The sequence below is a fragment of the Martes martes genome, assembly GCF_963455335.1.
Source record: "Martes martes genome assembly, chromosome: 2".
Classification (NCBI taxonomy): Eukaryota; Metazoa; Chordata; class Mammalia; order Carnivora; family Mustelidae; genus Martes; species Martes martes.
The window spans coordinates 119,209,313-119,233,161 of NC_137889.1; the positions used below are offsets into that span (position 1 = coordinate 119,209,313).

Genomic DNA, 23,849 nt, shown 5'->3' on the forward strand with positions numbered 1-23,849 from the left:
AATGAATTATTGGGACTTCATCAATATTTGTTCTTTTAAGATTCTTCTAGAAGATTATTTTTTTTGATTTATTCATTTATTTTAGAGAGAGAGAGAGCATGAGTGAGAGGGACATCGGAGAGGGAGAGAGAATCTCAAGCAGACTCTGTTTAGCCTGATGTGGGCCTCAAGCTCGTGAATCAAAGCTAAGATCACAAGCTGAGCCAAAACCAAGAGTCAGATGGTTAACTGACTGTGTCACCCAGGTGCCCTTACTGACTTCCAATTTTAATGACTGAAGTTTTTAATTTGTTGGTTTTTTTTTAAAGACTGCTGTATAGCTGTTATCTTAAAATTTATTTTTTTTGGATTCCTTTTCCACTGTTTCTTTAATTTCATGACTTCTTATTTCTTATGTTTCATGAAAATTTTTTCAAGTAATTTCTTCAAAGTAATGATTTTGAAGTAAGCTCTTTAAGTTCTTGCATATCTGAAAATGGCTATAATATGACTTGGAATTCAATATCACCTTTCTTTGGAATATTGAAGACCTTGCTTTATTGACTTTTAGAATGAATGTAAAGATTGTCCATCTGGTTTTTTTTTTTTTGTCCCTTACAAGTCCTCCTTTACTATCTAGAAGATTTATTGACCTCTTTGTAATTGGTATTCTGAGATATTGTAGGAAAATGTTGAAGCATAATTCATTTTTTACTCTTTCTGTTTGGCCTGTGTGCACCTTTTGAATTTTGAGACTTCTAACTCATTTATTTCTGTGCTTTCTTTTGTGCATTTTTTTGTGGAACTTCTATTAATCAGATTTTGGAATTCCTGGATCGATCTTCCTATGCTTACTACCTTTGTTTATATGATTTTTTTGCTTTATTAATTCTCTTTGTCTATTTGCTCATATTATGGAGATTCTCTTGTCTTTGTCTTCTAGCTCTTATAATTTACATATTAATTCAACAGTCGTATTTTCACTTTTAAGAACTTTTTCTTATTCTCAAAAGTGTTTATTTTCAGAGATGCTTCTCGTGATTTATGAAGTCAGTATCTCCTTAAAACCAGACATCTCCCATTCAACATTAGTAACTCATTCATGAAAAGAAGACATTCTGTGTGAAATGTGCACTGGTAGCCTATTTCTCATTACATAAAAAGCCAAATTAAACTCCTAATACATTTTGACTGTAACTTGCAACTAAAACACAGTAAAACCATCATTTACTATATAAAATATTTAAAATAATGCTCTTGAAACAAAAACAGAATGGTTGTTATCAAATGGTTTGTATGTATGCTGCTCTATATGCAGCATTTTCATGGTGTGTCATAAATATTTCTTTTCCAAGGCATAGCAAATAGCAAACATTAATAAATATATTAGAAAAGTGAAGGTAAAATTTGCCACAACAAGGAGACAAATACCTTGGATATCCTGTTACTTATGAAGAAAGGAACAGCCTGGAAACTTGAAAGGGGAGGGGTGTTGAGGTATAATCATTGTCATTGGTAGTGTAAAGTGATGTCATGGGTAAATGGGTTGCAAAGGTACTATTTCAGGCAAACTATGAAACTCAGAAGCTTACAGATTCTTTATTGCCCTTGTACTGAAGTAGGGAGTGCTAAGTGGATTTTCAGGGAGGCAGATGACACTTTAGGATGAAAAACTACAGAATGGAGCTTTATTTACTCTCTTCTAGTTCATGTTTATAGAATTCTTTGCATTGTGCTATAAGAAATATCAAGCAATAATATCTCCACTTCCTTCAGAGATAATTACTATCATTGTATTGTATAGCCCACAAATTTTTTTCAGCAAGTAATATCTAGTGGTTTAATTATATGCTTTCTATGTTACCGTAATAATTAACTTTTCCAGCTGATATTCTTTTTAAAAAAATTATTTATTTATTTATTTGACAGAGAGAGAAAGAAGGAGAACAAGCAGGGGGAGGAGCAGAGGGAGAGAGAGAAGCAGGCTCTCTGTTGTATAGGAAGCCCCATAAGGGGCTTGATCCTAGAACCCTGGGATCACTACCTGCGCTGAAGGGAAATGCCCAATGGACTGAGACACTCAGGTGTCCCCTATATGATGTTCTAAACAAGTTCAGTACTTGTAATTTGTAAGCATGACATTTAAAGAATTCTTCAACATCTTCACTCATGTCTTCTCAAAGCCAGACTTCTCTGCAAGAGTTAACAAAGAGTTGCGAAGAATGGCTCAGTTGCAAAGAATGTATAAAATGATGTAATGCTTCTCTCAGTGTCAGCAACATGTGGCACACACATCCCTTTGTGGACACTAGACATCCTTTTCAAAACATCTATTTGTTTTTTATGTTCTACCAACTATATTTGGAATATAGCTCAAGAATTTTTCTATGTAGGGGCGCCTGGGTGGCTCAGTTGGTTAAGCAGCTGTCTTCAGCTCAGGTCATGATCCCAGGGTCCTGGGATTGAGCCCTACACTGGGCTCCCTGCTCAGTGGAGAGCCAGCTTCTCCCTCTGCCTCTGTCTGCCACTCTGCCTTCTTGTGTACTCTCTCTATCTCTCCGTCAAATAAATAAATACAATCTTTTAAAAAATGAATTTTTCTATGTATTATTTTGTTTAAAGTGTTTTATTAATTTGGGGGACATAAGTTTTTCTTATGTAAACATCAGCTTAAATATTATGGTACTGAATGACACATTTATTGTCGAAGCTTGAGACTTAAAAACAAATAAGGGCACCTGGGCGACACGGGTGGTTAAACATCTGATTCTTGATCTCAGCTCAGGCCTCCATCTTAGGGTCATGAGCTCAAGCCCTGCATTAGGTTCTACACCCTACTTAAAAACAAAAACAAAACAAAACAAAACAAATACTAATTCTACTGGGAAAATATGAAATGAGGAAACATTTTTCAGGATATGTCTGTAAATATGAAAATACTACTTGGAGTTTTATTTCTGAATTTATCTATTAATAACCTATTTCTTCTAGTTTCATTTATCTCTATTGTTCCCTTTTATTCTGCAAACCTTCTTCAAACTATCTATGAATCCTTAGTTGCCTTTACATATTTAAGAATGTGGCAGAGTGAAAGACAACTGACATTCCCTATTCACATGGGCTGGAGTGGTCCCCCAAAAGACTTTGATTTAGAATGAGTGGAGCCTTAGAGATGAAAAACATTGAGGTTTTTCCTTATGGAGCCAAAACTCATACTAACTCTGCAGTTCTGCTCAGAGTGCTTCCTTCAATTACTTTACAAGAACAATCTTTTGGGTATATATTTGTGCCGGAAAAAAAATTCAGTACAGTAAAATTGTGTGTCTTCTGATATTTTTCTTCTAATTTTCATTACTCTAATAGCTACAAATACTATTTTAGAAAAATAACTGAATTGGTCTTTTTTTCATCCCCACTAATGGCAATAATTAGACTTTCAAATAATAGAATTAAAGGAGCCCAGGTTAAACATTAGGGTTTAAAAGCAAAAAGCAATAGACAGCATTCTAATTATTACTTGCCTATATTGCTTTAATACATATTTTTCTTTTGTCATTTCTCAATCAACTTTAGTTCAACATTTTGCTTTTGGTTTTTAAATATTTTGACTCCTTTATCCTTGACTGTATTGAAACTGAATTGTTTGGAATGCTACTTTGTAATTAAGTGTTTATTTGAGGGATATTAACGTCTGCTCTCTTTCCATGAAGAACAGATGGGTGTGTTTGTTTTGTCTTTCTCTGTATTCAAAAAGTCTTAAGTGGTATATGACCTAGGGGTGAATGAATGAACAAATGCATGAATGAATGAAAGACAGAATATAGATGAATTCTTGTTATATAGTTAATTTGATGTCAGCTTGACTGGGTCATGGGATGCCCACATAGCTGGTTAAGCAATATCTCGGGTTGTGTCTGTGAGGGTGTTTCCAAAAGAGATTAGCATTTGAATTGGTTAGCTGAATAAAGCAGATGGCACTCCCCACATGAGTGGGCATTATCTATAATCTGTTGAGAGCCTAAATAGAACAAAATGCAGAGAGGAAGGTTAAATTTGCTCTCTGCCTGACTGCTTGAGATGAGTAATTGATCTTCTACTCTGGAGGTACCTGGTTCTCAGCCATTCAGACTTAGACTAGAATCTCTGGCTCTCAGGTCTTTGAACCACCACCCCCAGGGGTTTGCCTGGGTTCCAGCTTGCAGGCAACAGGCTGTGGGACTCTTCAGCCTCCATAACTATGTGAGCCAATTCTGGTAATATACATCTGATAATATACAAATGTGACGAATATACATTCTTCACATTTTCTATTCCTTTCCCACCTTGTTTTTGTAACACTAGTTTTTCAAATCTTATTGAGGTAATGTTTTTCTTCTCTTTTCTTTTTTTAAAGATTTTATTATTTATTTATTTATTTATTTAATTTTATTTATTTTAGAGAGCGAGAGCACGAGTGGGTGGGGAGGGGCAGAAGGAGAGGCAGACTCCCTGCTGAGCAGGGAGCCTGACACGGGTCTGGATCCCAGGGCCCTCAACTGAGAGAATGTGACCTGAGCTGAAGGTTGCTGCTTAACCAATTGAGCCACCCAGGTGCCCCTGGAGTAATGTTTTTCTAAAATTTATTTGAATAGTGGGGCTCCTATGCTATAATTTTTTGATCTCCAACTTCACACAGTCTAAAAATTGAAATATAGTATCCAGAAAGAGTACATGATACTTTTCTTTCCCCACAAAAACTCTGTTTTTATTACAGTAATAAAAAACAAAGAGCTAGGAGGCCCTAGGCAAAAATCATATGTAAGATAACCATTCTTCCACTCAGCCACCAGTTGTGTCTTCTGCCATAATCTAATCTAAACAGTTCTCCTTTGTCGCAGTCTCATTTATACCCGCACATTCCAAGATGAATAAAAGACTTACTAGTTTATTAGCAACTAACCACATGTAAATCAATTTTTCAATTATCTGTGTTCCTTATAAATCGCACCATCAATTTCTCTAGCTTAGTAACCCAGTAACCCAGTTGTGAGAGTTGGCTGAAAGGAAGTTTAGTCACTGTGTAGCAATAGGCCCCAGTCATGGCATTGCTGAGTCCTGTTGGGTTTAACCTGTTTATGGTCAACTGTACTTGCTCTAACCCAACTCCCTTTCCAACAGTGAATTTAACCAAAACCCACAATAATAAGAAGTACCTTTCCATTACACATACACATACACATACACACCCATAAAGTTATTTCTTTCTGGATATGTGTGTGTGTGTATATATATATACACACACACACACAGAAATATATGTATTTATATACATATACACACATATACACATATACATATATATACACACACATATATATGTATACACACAACCTAAAGTTTTACCATGTAAATGTTCTTTGATATTCTGTATTCTAATGTATTTGTTTTTTTTTCTCAATTGCTAATCCTGACGCACCAAATAATTTCCTGATTCATTAAGACATTGTAACTCCTACTTTGAAATTCACTGCCCCAGAACAGAGATGTCTGTGCTCCAAAATGACCTTCAAACTCCTTAACACAGCAGTAGAAAGCTCTTCATGATCTGTCTTCCTTTCCCTCCAGTTTCATCTCTCACCACTCTGCCTTTGAATGCTAAAGTCCAGGCCTACAGAAATACTTATATTTTCCAGGAAGACTGATGTCTCTCTAATCTTTACAATATCTACACCATGTACTGTTCACCCTTGTCTCTCAAGTTCAACATAGTGGCTGGCATACTACTCTATTCAATAAATATCAGTTGGATGAGTAAATGCATGAGTAAATGAACAGATGGAAAATTCTTTCAACATGTAAAGAATATACTTTAACAATAAAATCCCACTGACTTCACTCTGAAAACCCAGACATTGGCTACAGAAAGGAGAAAAAGCATTCAATAACCTAGACCTTTATTAAGGAAAACTGTAATTTTTGAAAACCAGAGTAATCCATTCCATGAAAGCTTATTTACTCAGGAAATTTTCACCCATTTGATTTTGGTCAGTTTGATTTTTGTCATCAATAAATCAAGCCCACAAGTAAATTGACTGTGTATTAAATTCTGTGCCCTTCTCAGTATAATGATGATTTGGAAAAATAAGCTGAAATGACACAAGTTCTGGTTACTGTAGTAACTGCCTCTGTGGTATAATAGATAACTAAAGAGAACTATTTAGCCAATCTATTTGCTAATAAGTAGCCTTTCATTATTGGTCAAAGTAACCTATCCTGTGTTCATCAGAAGCAAAAGTGCAACACAGCAATGGTATATTTATAAACCAGCCTCAAACTTCCTTCCCCATAGGGCCCACACTGGTAATTTCATTAAAATACAGATTCTGATTCAGTAGGTCTGGGATGGAGTCTGAGACTGTTTCTAACAAGGTTCGAGGTGATACTGATGCTGCCGGTCTACGAAGTAGATTCTAAGTTGCAAGAAAATACACAGTATATCGAAGACTGTTTTGCTCCTAGGGAACACGATTTCCTGACACAAACATTCTTGTTACCGAGGTAACTGGGCCACAAGTGGGTCCTATGACTACTTGACCTCGTGACTTACTGTGCCAGCAGAACTGTTCTAGCAAAGGAGCAGCCTCTCCTTCTCTTAGGCTGCTTCTCTAACAAGGAGTTTCTTTTCCCTTTTCAAATTAAAGGAACCAGTACAGTTTGTCCCCAAATAGTGTATCTTTCAGTTACCGGAGAAGCAGCCATTTTTTAAAATTTATCTCTTTATGTGAGAAACTTGAAAGAAATTAATAACTTCAATTGTCTGCTGTACTCGACATTGCTACTACCTAGAGCTGAAAACATGGGGGAAAGGATGTATAAAAGCCATGCGGAACCCAACTAGCTCTATATAGAATTTTGACTTGCACGCCTCTCACTTAATAATTCTTCTTCTGTTAAGAGTTTTCCTGAAGGTTTTTAATGGAAGATAATCAAATTCCATTCTCAAATAGTCAGTTTCCCATCTGTCAGTAACATCTGTAAGTCAAGATTTTCTGACTATATTAGAAAAGTGTGGGTGTTTTTTTCCCCAGTTCTCTCCCTTCTTGAAAGTTTTTTTTTTTTTTTATTTCCTTTTTGATATATACCTTTTTCCAGGGAGAGAAAAAAAGGCACAGGTGTACAGAGTTACTTAAATACAGGAAAAAAATCTTTCTTCGACTTGTTTACTACAAGAAAGACCATTGAAAATGAAGTCTGACAAGGCTATAAAGCAAAGCCAATTTATAACCAAGGTTCATACTTAGCTGACTTAAAATTCTCATCATTGTTAATGAAATAACATTGAAAACATATTACAGAGAACTGTTCTTCCAAAAATTTGAGAATTTCACAGATAATTTAAAATAAATTAATTAGTCAATTAACCTCTCTGCAATCCATGCCAGCCTAGTGCGTTTTGGAGCCTCTAGGGATTTCCTAATGAAGGAGCCCAAACTACATCTTACCCCAGCCCAATCCTTCCGGGCTAAGGCAGTGACCTTTCTCTCCAGCTCTGTGGAAGGGGAAGTCCTATACAGTCACATGAAGCCACCTGTTCCTCCTAGCCCTTTGTTGATTGAACCCAAAGTCCAAGCCAGTCGAATTCCTTGTCTTTGGGCTAAGATGTAGGGAAGAGTATAAGGATGCACTGTGAGATGAAGCCAATGGATATACAGAAAAGCCTGTATTGTAGGGATGAAGATTTCTGTGATTTGTCCTGCATAACCGACCACTTCGACTTGCATATGTGCAGGCAGGTTAAAGAATGCTGTTTGTGAGACTTACGCCGCATGAGTGTCCTTGGGAACCTGGTTGGTTGACATTAGCTGGCCTCCAGGTCAGAACTGGCCCTCCTGGTCTGGATGCCAAGAGCTGTAAATCTTGCCTAACACGCCTTCTGGCTCCAAGCTGGCCTGTCCCCGCAGGATGGGATCTGCACACCTAGCCCAGGCTCCTTGAAGAAGTAAAGATGTGGTAACACAGAAATGCAGCCACTCCGAACAGCACACAGGCAAACAAATGTTCACCTTCATTTGCCCCGTAAATACGGCCCTTTTGGGGATAGTCAGTTGGAAGTCTCACCTGAAGGGAGGACACTCCGCCCAGGCCTCTCAATCCAGACTCCAATGTGGCTGTCTCCATGGGGTTTCCCCAACTGATGAGGTTGGATGTTCTAAGTACCCAATTTGATGTAATTCTGTCTTATTCTCCTTACTGCTTACTATTGCCCTCATCTATGCGTAGATTGCCCTTTTCTTCTTTCTGTTTCTATTCGATTTTTAACACATCAAGAAAGTGTTTTTACCCTCTTCAAAACTGAGCGTATGGCTGCTGTGAATCTTTTCTTCAGAAAAAAACATTAGTAAGAGTGGGGGCTACAAGGGGTGTGAGAAAGTAAAAAATCTAAAGACAAACAAATAAAACAGGGATAAAATCAGTGTATGAGTTTTCCTAGCTTCTTTCTCTCCTCCAGCCTTTCCTTCTCTCCTTAACTAAAAGACACACCTGCTGGATAGTTCCCTCTCTCGGCCATTTTATTAACCAGACTGTGTGGAGTAATTTGGGTCAGATATCAGGATGGGAAATTGGCATAAATAAGACTGAGATTTGAAGAGAGAGAGAGAAGAGGTGAGATGTGGAGGGAGAGAGACAGAGAGAGAAGGGGAGAGAAGGATTAGAAATAGGGAGAACAGTGAAGGAGAGAGACTGATGAGGATGGAGGGAAAGAAGGAGGCAGTAAGAATGTCCACAAGGAACTGAAGCAAATGTTCATAGTCAGCGGAGGTTTCCTTGGGGTGGGACGGGGAAGTTGAGAGACCTTGAAGTCCAGCATTACAAGACGGGGGTGTGAGTCAGTATTTGAGTCAGGCTTTGTATTAATACTAGTGTGGCAACATTGTGTCTACTGTCTGGGGTGGCCTGAAAGGACATGTGATCTTTGCAAGGTAAAAAAGTTCTGTGGAACACTATTAAGTGTAATAGTAAAGACCTAAATGAAATGGAAGAACGGGGTTTTAAGAGAGAGTCTTGCGAGTAATGAATTAAAATCTTTTAAAATTTCTTTGAGACATATAAGTAAAGATCAAAATTATTTTACACTACTTAGTCACCGAACTAAGCCTCTTTGAATTTGACACTTGGAGCGTTAGGATTTATTCGGCTGTCTAAGAGCATAAAGCAGAAGGTGGAAGATATACGATAGGAGAAAGACTGAACAAATTGAACGACTGAACACTATGGCAGTAAAAAGCAATCGGACGGAGTGAGCAAGCCTTTGTCCATTGGAGGAGTGGAGCAAAGTCGTATTTTTGGCCTAGCCCTGGAGATTCATGGATTCTTCATGCTGAGCTCCACACAGCTGCTGCTTCAGATCCCCCTTCAATTTCCATGAGACCTACCTGTTACTGTCCTTAAATTCAAGGGATCCCCCTCTTCTTCACTGCTACAAAACAGGCTTGCCATAGCTCCAATTACTTGAAGTAAATTGAATCTTTGTTCCTTGCAACCAAAAAAGCAGACATGAAGATAAATACAATCTCATTCTTCTGTATGTCACAAAAATAAATACAACTGATTTCTTAAAAGCCTCAAATATTAAGATAATGTCAAATAAGGTGATAAACTTTAATAATTCAAAAAATATTTATTGAGAACCTACCATATAACCTAGCAATAGCTATGCAATTAAGTGGTGGATATACAAGAGAGATCAAGTCTTTGACCTTATGGAGCTTATATTCTAGTGGAGGAGATAAAAACAGACAAACAGATTGTATCTTCAAAGTCATAAAATTCACATGTATTATTTCCTCAATACTGAAAATCAAATTTGAAAAGTGTGCTCACTGAATTAACCAGCTGTTTATGCATCTTGCAAACACAGTGTGAAGATGTGTATTTTATACCTAAGGATTTATTTATAGGTAATAAAAAATTTTAACAGGACCTACATCTTGCCCAAAGTGAAGTTTTATTTCATTATGTCTTCATATAATCTGTTTTAAGCATTAGATCAGTACCAATTTCCAAGGTTTCATCACCCTGCTTTTTTTTTTTTTTTTAAATAAAACTATCCTTTTAAAATACATTTTCACTGTCTTTTCCTCGGGCCCGCTGAGGAAATCACTGCTTCGATCAGGTTTATATTGATACTTAGATTAGATTTTGACCCAATAAAATTCCTTCTCATAAAAATAAATTCTTCAGTGTTTATAGATGATGCAGTAAAGGAAAAGTTTTAAAAAGCCAAGCATGTTGCTCAGTCTGTAGACTAGCTTGACAGGACTTCTAAACCCGAGTCAATATGGACTTCTGTGAATAGGTGTGTGTTAAGGTTGCAAGCGTCAGTAGACAGGTGGCCAGAGCCACTGAGAGTCAATGGAGAGGAATCCATTCTCAGGAAGGTTTGGGGGGGAAAAGACCAGAACAACTTTTCATTTCATAACTTTGTCCTCCAGGTCCCAGAAATAAGTATCTGTGGTCTAACTGTGCAGGCAGCACTGTGCACATACGGGGCAGAAGCAGGGGATGAGACAATGCATTGCAGAAAGAACAATCATGCCCTGTTCCAGCAGGGCTGCTGTGGTGAAAAGCCCAACACAGAAGCATAGCTCTTGCCCTCAAGTCCTGGCAGCAGCATTTCCTATTTATATGAGTATGAGCACTGTCCTAAATGTGATAGATTAATTAAAAAAAAAAAAAAGGCCCCAATTTCCCCTGTCACTGTCTGCAAGCTCCCCCAGCCCCCATCAATGTGACTTTGCCAAGTGGAGAGACTCCTTCCCCACTGATGACGTGATTTGCTTTAATCACAGAAGGGACACCGGTGCAACTTCCAATCCTGGGCAAGAGGTTTTGAAGCTTCTGCTCTCACTCTTTTGGAACACGGTGCTTCCACCTAAAGAATTGTGAACTATCCTGCTGAAGAAGGGAACCACATGGAACAGAGATAGCCTGTCGCTGCTGAGGTCATCTAAAACGGTGAGCCTCCATCACGCTGCCAGAAGAACGTCCGGTCTCGTGAGTGCCCCCAGGGGAGACTAGCAAAAGGACTGCAAGAAGAGACAAGCCGAATGGCTAAGCCACCGACAACTGAATCACGAGCAAAAACAAAAACAAAACAGTGGTTTCTTTAATCTACAAGGGTTTGAGTAATTTGCAATGAGAAAGAGATAACTGGTGTACTAACCCCATCTTTTTGTGCCTCCATTTTCTCCTCTGTAAAACGGGGATGATAATATACTTCTCACATAGTGAGCCCTAGGAGTTTGGTGGTCGTTTTGATATTATTATTTCCATTTCTCTGCAGTGCAAGTGAGGCTCTGGCAGCCAGAACTGCCCAGATCCCAACAATCTGTGCCAGCACTCTAGAGCTGTCAAAGGACAGCTGTCATGGAACTGATGTCACTGTTGCACCCTGACTATGATGGCCACACTGAGGGGCCATCATGAGCCTTTTTCAGGCCATGAACCAGGCAGCAATAATGTTCGCAAGGTAACTGGCCGCCGAGGTTCGCCTGGGGGGAGTGGGATGGGGAGTGTGCCGAAAGGAGGTGCATTACAAGACCAGGGCAGGGGTCAGTGGGACGGCTCTGTTTTAATACTAATGTGGTAACCTTGTGCCTCCCAGCCTGCAGTGTCCTGGGAAAAACCCCGAGCCTGGCAAGCAACTACAGAATCTACAACAGCCCCAACAAATCTTTGACCACTTCAGCCTCTTTTCTGGATGTATAATTGCTTCTAAAATAAAAGAAAGCAAATACTCTTTTCTGTTTTCTGAGTACAAATGATTAGTTTGAATTTTCATTGTTTGAGGAAAGGAGTAAATATTTTCATGACAGTTATTCAAGACTTTATTAACAAAAATAAATTATATGGATAGGGTTATTTATAGTGGTTTCATATAAATGCATACATATGTCTTTGATAAATTAATATTGCAATTACAGTTTTTTTAAACTCTGTCATCCTGTACATACGAACACACCTAACATTTTAAATAGTAATACTTCGCAGCTGTAAACAACAGTCTGCTTCCTTCTATAGGCTACCCACTATGTGCCAGATCCTTTACACACAGCGTCATTCATTCTCCCAGCAGCCTTATAAGGTAGGCATAGCTTTTCCCAAATTTACAGATGGGGAAACCATAAAAAGAGAAATAAAAAGACTGTCCCAACGTGAAACACGGCGTTTGCCGACCTGCAAAGAACACTGCAGATATTAAATGCCTCTCAATTTTACAAAGAGTTTTTTCACTATATTTTTAAGCATGCATTGAACGCATGCGTGTTTCAAGTTTTTTAGATGAAAGGTTTTATAGATGGAAATGTGTAAATATTGCATACTTCATACTGAAATACAATAGGAAATCATAAGAACTGGGTATCCATTAATATTTTTTATAAACTACAGCATGATGTAAATCTTGCATCTTTGTTGTAGTTTCTGCTGCTACATTGGCCACTGGGGAGCAACATCATATATAATTTTATAACTTCTCTTGGTCTCCTAATAGGGGCAAACAGAATGCAAGGAAGTGTAGTTAATAGCTAATTCAGAAACCTATGGGTCATAAATGGTGCAACAGTATTAGAACCCAATATTGTCCATTCTAGAGTATATATTCATTTTCACTGCACCAAACTATCTCTTTTATCTCTCCCAGGTTATGAGAACACATTATATCATAAGGAGAATTCCACTACTCCTTAATAATCTGCAATCTTTCTGGTACTATAGATGATGTATATTCTCAGAACACAGCCACACGAAGAGCAAATCTAGTTTTGCCTAGGTAGATAAAAACACTAAACACTTGAGTACTTCAGAATTAATCATTAGAAATCAATCCTTAATTTTAATATAGGAAATGAAATAACAAAATTACCTGTGAATACATATTTGGGTTGAAACAGGGAGTTCTTTTTAAAGAAAGGTTTATTTATTCATTTTAGAGAAAGAGAGAGAAGGGGAAAGGGCAGAGGGAGAAGGAGAGAATGTCTCAAACAAACTCCATTCTGAGTGTGGAGCTGGACATGAGGCTCGATCCCAGAACCTTGAGTTCATGACCTGAGCAAAAACCAAGATTTGGATGCTTAACTGACTGAGCCACCAGGCACCCCTGAAATGGGGAGTTTTAAAGAAAACATGAGCCAATAGTTCCAGGACCATCTTTCATAATACCTGACAAAAATAACCCAAGAATGAAACTGCACTACAGAAGGAAGTGAGGCTGGGCACAGACGGGGAGAATGGCAGAGCCCTGGAGTCACTGTTGGGAGACCTAGATTCAGCTATGCCTGAAGCTGGACCTAATCCTGAGTTTTTTAGTTCCATGAGACAGAATATCCCCCCTCACCTTTTCTTAAGTTAGTTTTAGACAGGCTTCTCTGTTTGCAAACAAGAATCTTAATAAACCAATCACTGGTTAAAGAACATGCTAAGCTATGTTCTAGGAAAGCAAATGAAAGAGGGAATTTTTTTTATGCTTTCTAAGTATACAATGAAATTTTTCAAATTTTCTCATTGCCAAATTCTTTGTGTCCTTATCTTAACTGTAAAATATTGCTGTCCTAGGTAGAGAGACTCATACAAATCCCATTGCTGATAGGACCACCTTCCAGCCTCCTGAGAAAACTTAGTAAATTTCTTGACCCTGGCATCTTTTCTTCTTAAAGTGTGCACATAATTGATTCAAGAGGAGACCACCCAAAGGCTGGCCCTATGGCACAATTTTTTATTTGACTTCCAAACTACTGTCGTTGGGCCTTCTCTTTGACTTAGTTCTTTTATTTTTTTATACTTCTTTACTTCAGTGAGTCTATTCTTTGTCAGCAGCTTTCATCATTCCTGTTTAAAGGTTTTTTTTTTTTTTTTTTTTTTTAAAGTCCCATGATACTGTTGATTTTACATCAGTTTCACCATATTTAGTTTCCCCCAGGAACACTGAGGTTTCTAAAATGTTATAGAAAAGGGAAAATTATTATTGTAAGTGGTATTTTCTAACCACTAATCAAATAATAAAGTAGACCTGAAGATGTTCCATTCTAATCCCTCTGCTCTGAGCTGGCCCCCCAAATTAAGATCTTTTCACCACATAATTCAACAACCTCCTTTTTAAAATTTTTTAAAATTTATTTATTTGAGCGAGCGAGACAGAGACAGAGAGAGTGCACAGGGAGAGGAAGAAGCAGGCTCCCCGCCGAGCAGGGAGCCAGATGAGGAGGATAGTAGTGAGGGGGTGGTTTGAACCCAGGATCATGTCTGGAGCCAGAGGCAGACACTTCGACTGAGCCACCAGGCACCCCAACAACTTCCTTTAATAACCCATTTCAGAATTTATCAGGTTGAAATCTCTAAAAACTCGCCTAATTTTTTTTAAGGTTTTATTTATTTATTTAGAGAAAGAACATGAGAGCCAAGGAAGGGGCAGAGGGAGAGAGATTCTCAAGCAGACTCCATGCTCAGTGGGACTCAATTTCATGACCCTGAGATCATGACCTGAGCCAAAATCAAGAGTTGGACACTCAACCAAGTAAGCCATCCAGGCTCCCCTCACCTAAATTTTTTGTGTGGTATACAGTGAGTGTTTTTTTCTTTCCTACCCTCCTTTCCTTCAAACTTCATTCCAGTAAAATCCTTTTCTACAAATATGAAATCTAATGGAAAATCCTATTTATTAAAAAGAAAGAAGGGAGCTGTTTTGGTGAAGCCTGGGAGCCTGCCTGCTCCACACCTGCCCACACCAGCCACCAAGGCTCTGGGTAACTCGGACTGAAAACCTTGCTGTGGGGGTGTGCTCATTTAAAACTAGAGTTTGGGGGCACCTGGGTGGCTCATTGGGTTAAAGCCTCTGCCTTCAGCTCAGGTCATGATCCCAGGGTCCTTGGATCGAGCCCCGCATTGGGCTCTCTGCTCAGCAGGGAGCCTGCTTCTTCCTCTCTCTCTGCCTGCCTCCCTGCCTACTTGTGTTCTCTGTCTGTCAAATAAATTAATAAAATCTTAAAAAAATAATAATAAAACTAGAGTCTTATTCTCCAGATGACAGAATAATTCTTTCAGTCTTTGGTCGTATGTCAGGTATCCCGACATTTTAATCATTTTCGGCTTCTTTCTAAATCCACCTCAACAGACTCCAAAAAACTTTAGGGCTTTTGTAGAGACGTAATTGATGGAGTATAATGGGAAAATCGCCTCAAAGTTCCATGTCAAGCTTCATTTTATACAACTTATGTGTGGATTTTCCAAGCACTGTAACTCCGATGGCAATATTTTCCCCTACACTGCAGAGCAACCTTGAGCTGGTGTATGTGGCAGGCGCTGTGCTCCGGAAGCACCTGGCCTCCTTTATCTGTTTTCATCGTCACAACAGCCCACATCTTGGCATTGTCAGCATTTGCCCTACATCAGTGATTCTCAACCTTGGCTACAAATTATGTTATTGGGGAACTTCTGAAAATCCAATACCTGGGTACTCAGACCAATTAAATCAGAATCTCCCAGGGTAGAAACCAGGCATCATTTTAAAAACTCCCTGAGCGATTCTATGTGTTGGCAAGACTGAGAGCCACTGCTCTAGGCGGAATTTTCCTATCAGCCGCTGAGAAAATGAGTTTTTGCATTTTCTTACCCAAGCAAGCAGTCTTCAGGTATAGTAAGTAGATGTGAAAGTGCCCTTCTCCCAATGAGGCTGCCATTACTTAGGCTATTTTGGGAACTCCTTTTCTGTAATTGCTTTTAGTCAATTTACCAGTCATCCTTAGAAAATTCTTTTCAGTGCCCACAGCAGGATCGCAGGGAGGTGCAGAGAGCTCTGGATGCACCTAGGGAGATCTTCCCTTCCCCTGGCTGTGACCCTACCCACAACAGGATAAAAGCAGGCAGAGAGTCCTGTGGCTCCCACAAGGCCATCAAGCCCTTCCCCATCTCAATTCATTAATGCTGAGAGCAATAAAGAGGCTAGAATGAGATCTGATATTCTACCTCCTTCTGGGAATTCTTCAGAATTAATCCTCCCGTATTTTGTAAATTCACGTTTACCTGAGTCACCATGAATCCCATTCTCCTAGACCATCCCTTGCCCCTGGACCCAATCGAGGCTCTAAACATCCCCATTCTGATCCAAGCCTCCAGTTCCCAAACACTTCCCCTGTGCTTTCCCCACAGTGCACTCTGAAACTCTGACAACAAAATCCCCTGCCTTCTCCATTTTTTCTTTAAGTGCCACATTCCCCGTCTTGCTCTAACTGAAACCTGCCAATTCCATAAGGACTCAGCTTTCTCTACACCTTTAATATCCCAGCGCAAACAACAGATATCCAGAAAGAGCTGAATACAAAAATGACTCAGACTATTAATGATAATAGTTTAGACCCTGGGCAGAGAGATAAGGTAGGGTGAGAGAATGTTGGATGCTAATAAGAGATCTGTGTGTAAATGCCCAGTCTCAGATCAGGGGGATTACGGCTTAAGATAATTAGATACTGATTTCAGAATTATCAGCAAAGAAAGGACAGTCCTGGTTGGAGCCTCTATGCAGAAATGGGTGATGAAAGACGAAATCGCACGCTAGGCTTCAGTGGACACACACTCAAAAACTAAGAGGAATTACAAGAACCATCAAAGGGTAGAATATAAAGAAAGAGAAAAGTGTTCTGGAGCATTGTTGAGAAGCAAAATCTATTTTGTGGAATTTAGTTGAAAAAAATAACATATTCAGGCAGTGAATTTGGAGGAGCATGTATATATTTCAAAGAAAGAGATTAAAGGAGGAGGAAAAAAGAGACAAAATGAGGAAGAACAGATTGCAGATAAGGAGAGGTAAATTCCATGGCCCCAAGAGTACAATGGGCAAGTTGACTGCTAGAGTTTGATCAGATAGATTTGTAAGCAGAATGCACACAGAACTTCCAAAGCCTGACTCCTAATTGCTATAACAACACAACTCCATCCTCATATTAGTGATTTTAAAAAACCATAAACAAATGCTATTTACTGTTCTTGTGGGAAGAGAATCCCCATTCCTGCTAGCTCTGTGTTGGATGTTCTGGGGAATAGTGTGGGAGTAAATCAACTAGTGGGTCAAAGAGTGTTGGCATATGCCGACATATACAAGAATTGCATATACACTTGCATCAATGCTGACCAACACTTAGATGCTGAATTTAGATCTCCTTCTAAATTGAGTGTAATTCACTTAAACTAAATGTTTACGGATACACTTTGTTGCACCTGTCATTTATGGTGCCATCACTGTACCAAAGGAAACTCAAAGTCTTTGATCAGTGGTATGCTGGAAAACAACTGTATGGTTTTGTTTTGTTTTTTTAAAAGACAGTTTTTGCTGCTGACATCCACAATGTAAATATTCCTGTCATGACTGATTTCAAGCCAATAACATGACGTCTGTGAATGGGGAACAGGGTAGAGATGTGCACAATGGTCTCTTTAAGTCTGCAAGCTGGTTCCAGAGAATCAGATGTAACTAGTTTGGACACGGGCTGGCACAGAACATTTTTAAATCCCCTCAGGAGGTTCTCTGTGTAGCCAGGTCTGAGAATCATTACTTATAGTGGTGCTTCTCAAATTTTCATGTGCTTATGAATCACCTGGAGATCTTGTCCAATGCAGGCTTTGACTCAACAGGCAACGTTGGTCCCTAGCAAGGGAGATAAGTGGACTAGAAAAAGAAGAAGAAAATAGTCATTTATAGCCCTACCTCTGTCAGAAATGTTTGAGGGGGAGACTTTGAAGAAAAGTCACAAACTGGAGGTCCATGAATTATTTGTGGCCAAACCCCCAGGGAGGTTTTCTTTTACCCAACTGCATTTTATTTATTTATTTTAATTTGAACTAAATGCCAGGATCATAAAATTCCAAAATTCCACTTTTCCAGCTTCTCTGGAGTTAAAAAAAAAAAAGAAAGAAAGAAAAGAAAAGAAAAGAAAAGAAAAGAAAAGAAAAGAAAAGAAAAGAAAAGAAGAAGAAGAAGGGCAGTAACAGCAGCAAGAACAAAAGATTTGACAATTCAGGGCACACAGTCCCGCCTCCAGGGGTCCTGCCACTGTTGCCTCCCAGTGGTTTCCACTGCTTCCTTTATATTTCCTCCTTCACCCTGGAGGAATTTGAGGAGTAATCATATTTAAGTCTAGCATAACTGATACTTTTCCCTCCCCAGTTGCACTATCCTACCTTTCTGTCTCATTTCCCACCATCCCTCACATATAAACTATATACTTGAAATGACCTACACAGTGTTCTTGGAATTCATCACCTTCGTTCTTTCCTCCAAACTTTGGATTGACCCCTGTTCCTGGAACACACTCCATCCTTCTTTCTCTGCTGAAACCAATCTGAATCATTCTTCAATAAGTAGCTCAAAAGTCCCCTCTTTGGAGAAACCTTCCTGACTTTTATACTCCCACAGCAGAGTGGATCCTGTTCTATTACATCCTGTATTTGTTCATTTGAGGATATTTCCTATTTTCAGAGGTCCAAAAAGGGATTAGATTAGCTTTATTCCTTTTTTTTTTTTTTGTATTACCAAGGTAGAATGCTTTGCCTTAAAGAAGATCCTCAATAGCCTTATGAAATAATAAATTGTGAATTACCATTGAACTATTAGATTACATTCCCTTGAAAGCTCTTTTTTAAATTAATTTTTAAATTTTTTTATAAACATATAATGTCTTTTTATCCCCAGGGTTGAAAGCTCTTTTGTTAATTTATCAAGGGAGCTTTAAAATTATTATCCTATCCTATAAAGGACAAGTTAATTCTGTTTGCATCGTTACCTCCAGAAACTCTGCAATCTCTTTCCTCTTCCCTGATATTCAATTTCGGTATTACTTACTTGATTTGTAAGAATATTTATTCTATAAATCTAGTCCCAGATAAACATAAGCCACCTAAAATTAAACATTTCTTAACATAATTAATACCTTACACTTTCATGATATAATCAATTTTTTTCAAAGCACTTTTACTAATACACTTTATCCTCACTCAAACATGTGAAATACATACACAATGCATTACCCTTTTTCAGCATTTAGAAGCTAAAGTGAAATATGCTCCATGAACTAGGAAGCAAGGAAAACAGAAAGTTTAAGAAAAACTTTCACACCACCCACCAAAATCCTTGGGAAGGATCTACTCCATAGTCTTCCCCAGGCAGGATTTCCCAATTTGCTTAGAGGCTAAACATCTGCCTCATTTCACTTCCAAGCATCTAGAATTCCTAATATTTTATCAAAAAACTGAGGCCCAGATGTGTTAAATCAACATGTATTAGAGCCAAAATAGGAACCCAGGTCTTTGGATTCCCAGTATAATATCCCACTTTTTAAATTATGTTCACCTTAACGAACAGAGCTATAATCATCCAGAAATACATATATGCTTCATAAATTTGCCTTCACAAACATGTAGAAATCGAAACTCTTATGCCCTTTTCTCAAAAAACTAGGTTTATGTGATGATCAAAAGTTTCCCCGTTAATTTTATGGGGTTAGTTGCACAGGACAACTTTAAAATGTCCAAGTACAATGATTTCATCAGAGTGCATAAGAAAGGTTGTAAGTCATAAGTTGGTTTGCCACTTGCTGCATTATGTGTCACTCTCACGTCAGTGCTATGTTCTCTAATGGTTAGTGCAGTTTTGGAAATACGTACATTGTAGATGAGATGGGAATCAAAGATTCTAGCCTCTTGATGCACTAAAGATAAGCCCAATGTAAATTAATAGGAAAAAAATGCCAGGGAATGAAATTGAAGAGCTCACCTTGTTAATGATAGGTTAAAAGAAACTCTCCGTGAGATTAAAAGGAAGTAGCAAAGGAATGGAAATGGCAGGGCTTGAAGGCATAATGATTCATTTCTCTCATGTTCTCTGTATTTGCAGCCACTTTCTATGAATTTTGATGTGGTTTCAAGAATGCACCCATCCATGACAATGGGGGTACAACCAGAGGTTCAGCTCCAAGACGCACCATTAAACACTGGTGACAACAGAAGGCATTACTGTTTATGGACTAGAGCATGCTCTGTAGCTGTGTCTGGAAAGACTGGATTACCTGGGGGAAGTGCACTGTCTAGTGTTTCTCAATCTCTACACTGGGATCCCAGCTCAATAACTCTGAATGGCTTCCCTACCATTTCCACTCCCCTTTAAAGGAAGGAGAAGGAATCAATGTCTCCTTCTTTATCAGTCAGGAGGGAGATATGTTTTCTGTGTTAATTCTCCCTGCTTGATTCTGTTTACCCAATCTGAAAAAAATGACTATACACACACATAATATATGTATATATGTATTATATATATATATATATAAAATCCATTTGCAGGGGATATATCTATTAAATATTTATTATATATAATTACATAATAATTACATATAATATATAATAAATATTATATATATATACACACACATATATAAAATTAGTTTTAAGTCCCTAGATAAATTGGATCTACAAATACCTACAAACACCTGTTTGGAAGCCACAGAGGCATCTGTGGAGTGAGACTGTAAGTTGGGAGGATGAGTGGATATCGGTATTTTTATTTTTGAAATATTTTTATTTTACTTAAAAAACAGAAAAAATCCTGGTAATTATGGAAAAAGGAGCTAAAATAACTGGTGAGCAATGCGACTCCCCAACTCACTGCCTTGTACTTTTCCTAGCATTTTCCTGTGTCTTTTAAAATTTTATTTTATTATGTTCAATTAGCCAGCATATAGTACATCATTAGTTTTTGATGTAGCGTTCAAGGACTCATTAGTTGCGTTTAACAACCCAGTTCTCATCACCACACCTGCCCTTCTTCATACCCATCACCCGGTTATCCCATCCTCCCACCTGCCCCCCATCCCATCTCTCAGTTTGGTTCCCGGGATCCAGAGTCTCTCATGGATTGTCTCCCTCTCGGATTTCTTCCCATTCAGTTTTCCCTCCCTTTCCCCGTGGTCCTCCGGGCAATGCAAAGAAACCAGTGTCGTTAAGCGACAAGGAGAAGAAGCGTTGCACCGAATCAAGCAGCAAAAAACTCTCCAAGCGAGCGCAGGCGAGGAAGTTCTAAGAAAGAGCTCTGGATTCTTTTGGTAGAGAGAGAAATGTAAGGAACAAAGGGGCGGGGAGAATCCCGTGGAAGGCTGGGGGATTAGGGAAGAAGGTGCGGACGTGGACTCACCCCCCAGCCAGGTGTCAGAGATGTTCTGGAGCATGGTGACCGGGATGCAGAAGAAGGCGATGAGCAGGTCGCTGAGCGCCAAGGAGCAGATAAAGATGTTGGTGACCGTGCGCATGGCTTTGCTGCGGGTCACTACGTAGACCACCAGTGAGTTGCCAAAGAGTGCTAGAGCAAAGATGAGCACGCCGGTGAGCACTAAGGCCAGCTTGGCGCGCCCGGGCAGCTCCGGGGTGTAGACCAGGGGCCGAAGCCCATACCGCGCGATGAACTGCTCGCGGGTCATGTTGTGGTCCCGTAGTAGCCGGGAGAACTGCTCCCGCGTAATGTTGAGTGATTGCATGCCGCGTGCTCCTGGAGCGCCGTCCGCTACAGCCAGGCCACCCACCGCCCCCCAAGAGCACCGAGAAGCGGTGGGGTGGGGGCTGCGAGGAGACGGGGCAGACGGCCGCTTCACCCTCGGAGGCCAGGACAGCCTCTGTTCCAGACTCTTGCGCGCTAAAAGACTCCGACTTCACCCCTCTTCGGGAGAAGGAAAGCAGCGCGGGATCAAACCCGCAATCAAGAGGCGGGAAGCCAAAGCCTGGGAGACTATCCCATTAACCAAAAATGTTCGCAGTTCAAAGAAAGTTCTCTTGTTCTTCTCTAAGGTGAGGGGCTGGGGGCGGTCGGGAATGCTGGAACGGCACTCAAGAGTCCCAGCGCTTCTGCCTCTCCTGCCTTCTGGCGCACCGCACTGGCTCCAAGAGCGGCGGAGGGAGGGGCTGGAACTCTGCGGCGCGCCACTCCCCTCCCAGCTTCAGGGGCGCGGACGCCGCCTCCCACAGCCTCTGGGCCTGGAAAACACCTCTTTGGCTCACCACATTGCGCTGCACAAGCGACTTTCTTCTACCCCAGGTCATGCTTATATTTAAAACCGAGTATAGGCTTCTCCTCTGACGAAGTAATGGGCGCCACAGCTACCCAAGGCGAAATAGGATTATTTTAATTTTTTTCTGCATTTTCAACAATAATTACAGCACACAGGAAATTGCAAGGATAGTACAGGCAGGTCCCAAGTATCCCTTATCTAGTTTCTCCGTTTCTCCCATTGATTACATCTTACTTAATTATGGTCCAACACAAACCCAGGAATTTGTCATAGGTACAGTGTGTGTGTAAAGTCTATGTCATTTCGTCCCAAGTGTAGATTCCTGTAACCATCGCCAAAACCAGGAGAGAAAAAGATTCTATCACCACAATGATCTTCCTCCTGCTACGTCTGTAGTCATACCAAGTCCCACCTCCCACCCCAGGCCTAAAGTCCTGGCAATTACTCATCTGTCCTCCATCGCTGTACTTTTGACAAAAGGTTATATAAACAGAATCACACATTATAATACCTTTTGGTATTTTTTCCCACTCAAGCATAATGCTATTGCTATTCCGATCCACCCAAGTTGTTAAGTATATCAATACTTGTTCCTTTCTATTGCTGAGGATGCATCACCCTTTGTTTAACCATTCATGTTTAGTAGGCATTATGCTTGCTTCCAGTTTGGGGTTATTGTAAATAAAGCTGCTATGAAGAATCATATACAGGTTTTTGTGTGAGCAAACATATTTATTTCTCTGGGAAATGCCAAGAAGTTTGACTGTTGAGTCTATGGTTTATATCTTTTGATTTTGAAGAAACTTCCAAATTACCTTCCAATGTGACTGTACCATTATACATTTTCTGTAGCAACATAGGAGAGATTCAGTTTCTACGCATGCTTACCACCATTTGACACTGCCATTAGTTGTTTAGCCGTTCTAATAAGTGTGTAGTGATATTTCCTTCAGCCTTAATTTTCATTTCCCTAATAGTTAATGATGAACATCTTCTCGTGTGCTTATTTGCTTAGTATTTTCTTCAGTGAAATGTCTTTTCAGGTATTTTGCCTATTTTCTAATTGAACTATTTGGTTTATTTGCTATTAGTTTTGACGGTTCTTTTTATATTCTAGATACCAATCTTGTGTCAAATAAGTGGTTTGCAAATATTTTCTTCTAATCTGTTTCTTGTTATTTATCCTTTCAACAGGGGCTCTCACAAATCAAAATTTTTAATTTTTAATTAGTTATATTTACCAATTTTTTATTGATTGTACTTTTGATGTCAGTCTAATAACTTTTCATCAAATCCTATGTCCCCCATATTTCTTCTATGTCTTTTTCTAAAAATTTTATAATTTTGCATTTTTCATCTTAGGTTTTGTTTTCTGTTCCATGTGTTGATCTATATGGCTATCTACTCCAATACCATACAATCTTGAATACTGTAGTTATGTAAGTCTTCAAATCTGATAGAGCAATTTGTCCCACTATATTCTTCTTTTTCAAAATTATTTTAGATATCCTAAAGCCTTTTCAAATCTTACAATAAATTTATTTATGTCCACAAAAAATCCTTGCTGGGATTTTGATAAAAATCAATATCTTTACTCTGATGAATCTTCCAAACCATATATTTAGGCCTTCTTTTACTTCTCTTTTCAGCACTTTTCAGTTTTCAGTATATAAGTCCTGTATATGTTTGTTAGATTTGCACTTAAGTACATCTTTTTTAAGTATTTGTGCACAGTATCATATTTCTAATTTTTAGTTCTATGTATTCATTACTATAGAAATGTGATTTATTTGT

General features: G+C 39.1%; 1 protein-coding gene across 1 annotated transcript in view; it reads right to left on the bottom strand.

The window, feature by feature from the left end:
* Positions 1-21,682, bottom strand: part of QRFPR (pyroglutamylated RFamide peptide receptor) — a 44,930-nt gene extending 23,248 nt beyond the window's left edge. Inside the window, exon 1 of the mRNA XM_080796837.1 lies at positions 21,188-21,682. Within this exon, the coding sequence (XP_080652963.1) occupies positions 21,188-21,527 (340 nt within the window). The 5' untranslated portion in view covers positions 21,528-21,682. The remainder of the gene's footprint in view (positions 1-21,187) is intronic.
* Between the last annotated feature and the right edge of the window lie 2,167 nt (positions 21,683-23,849).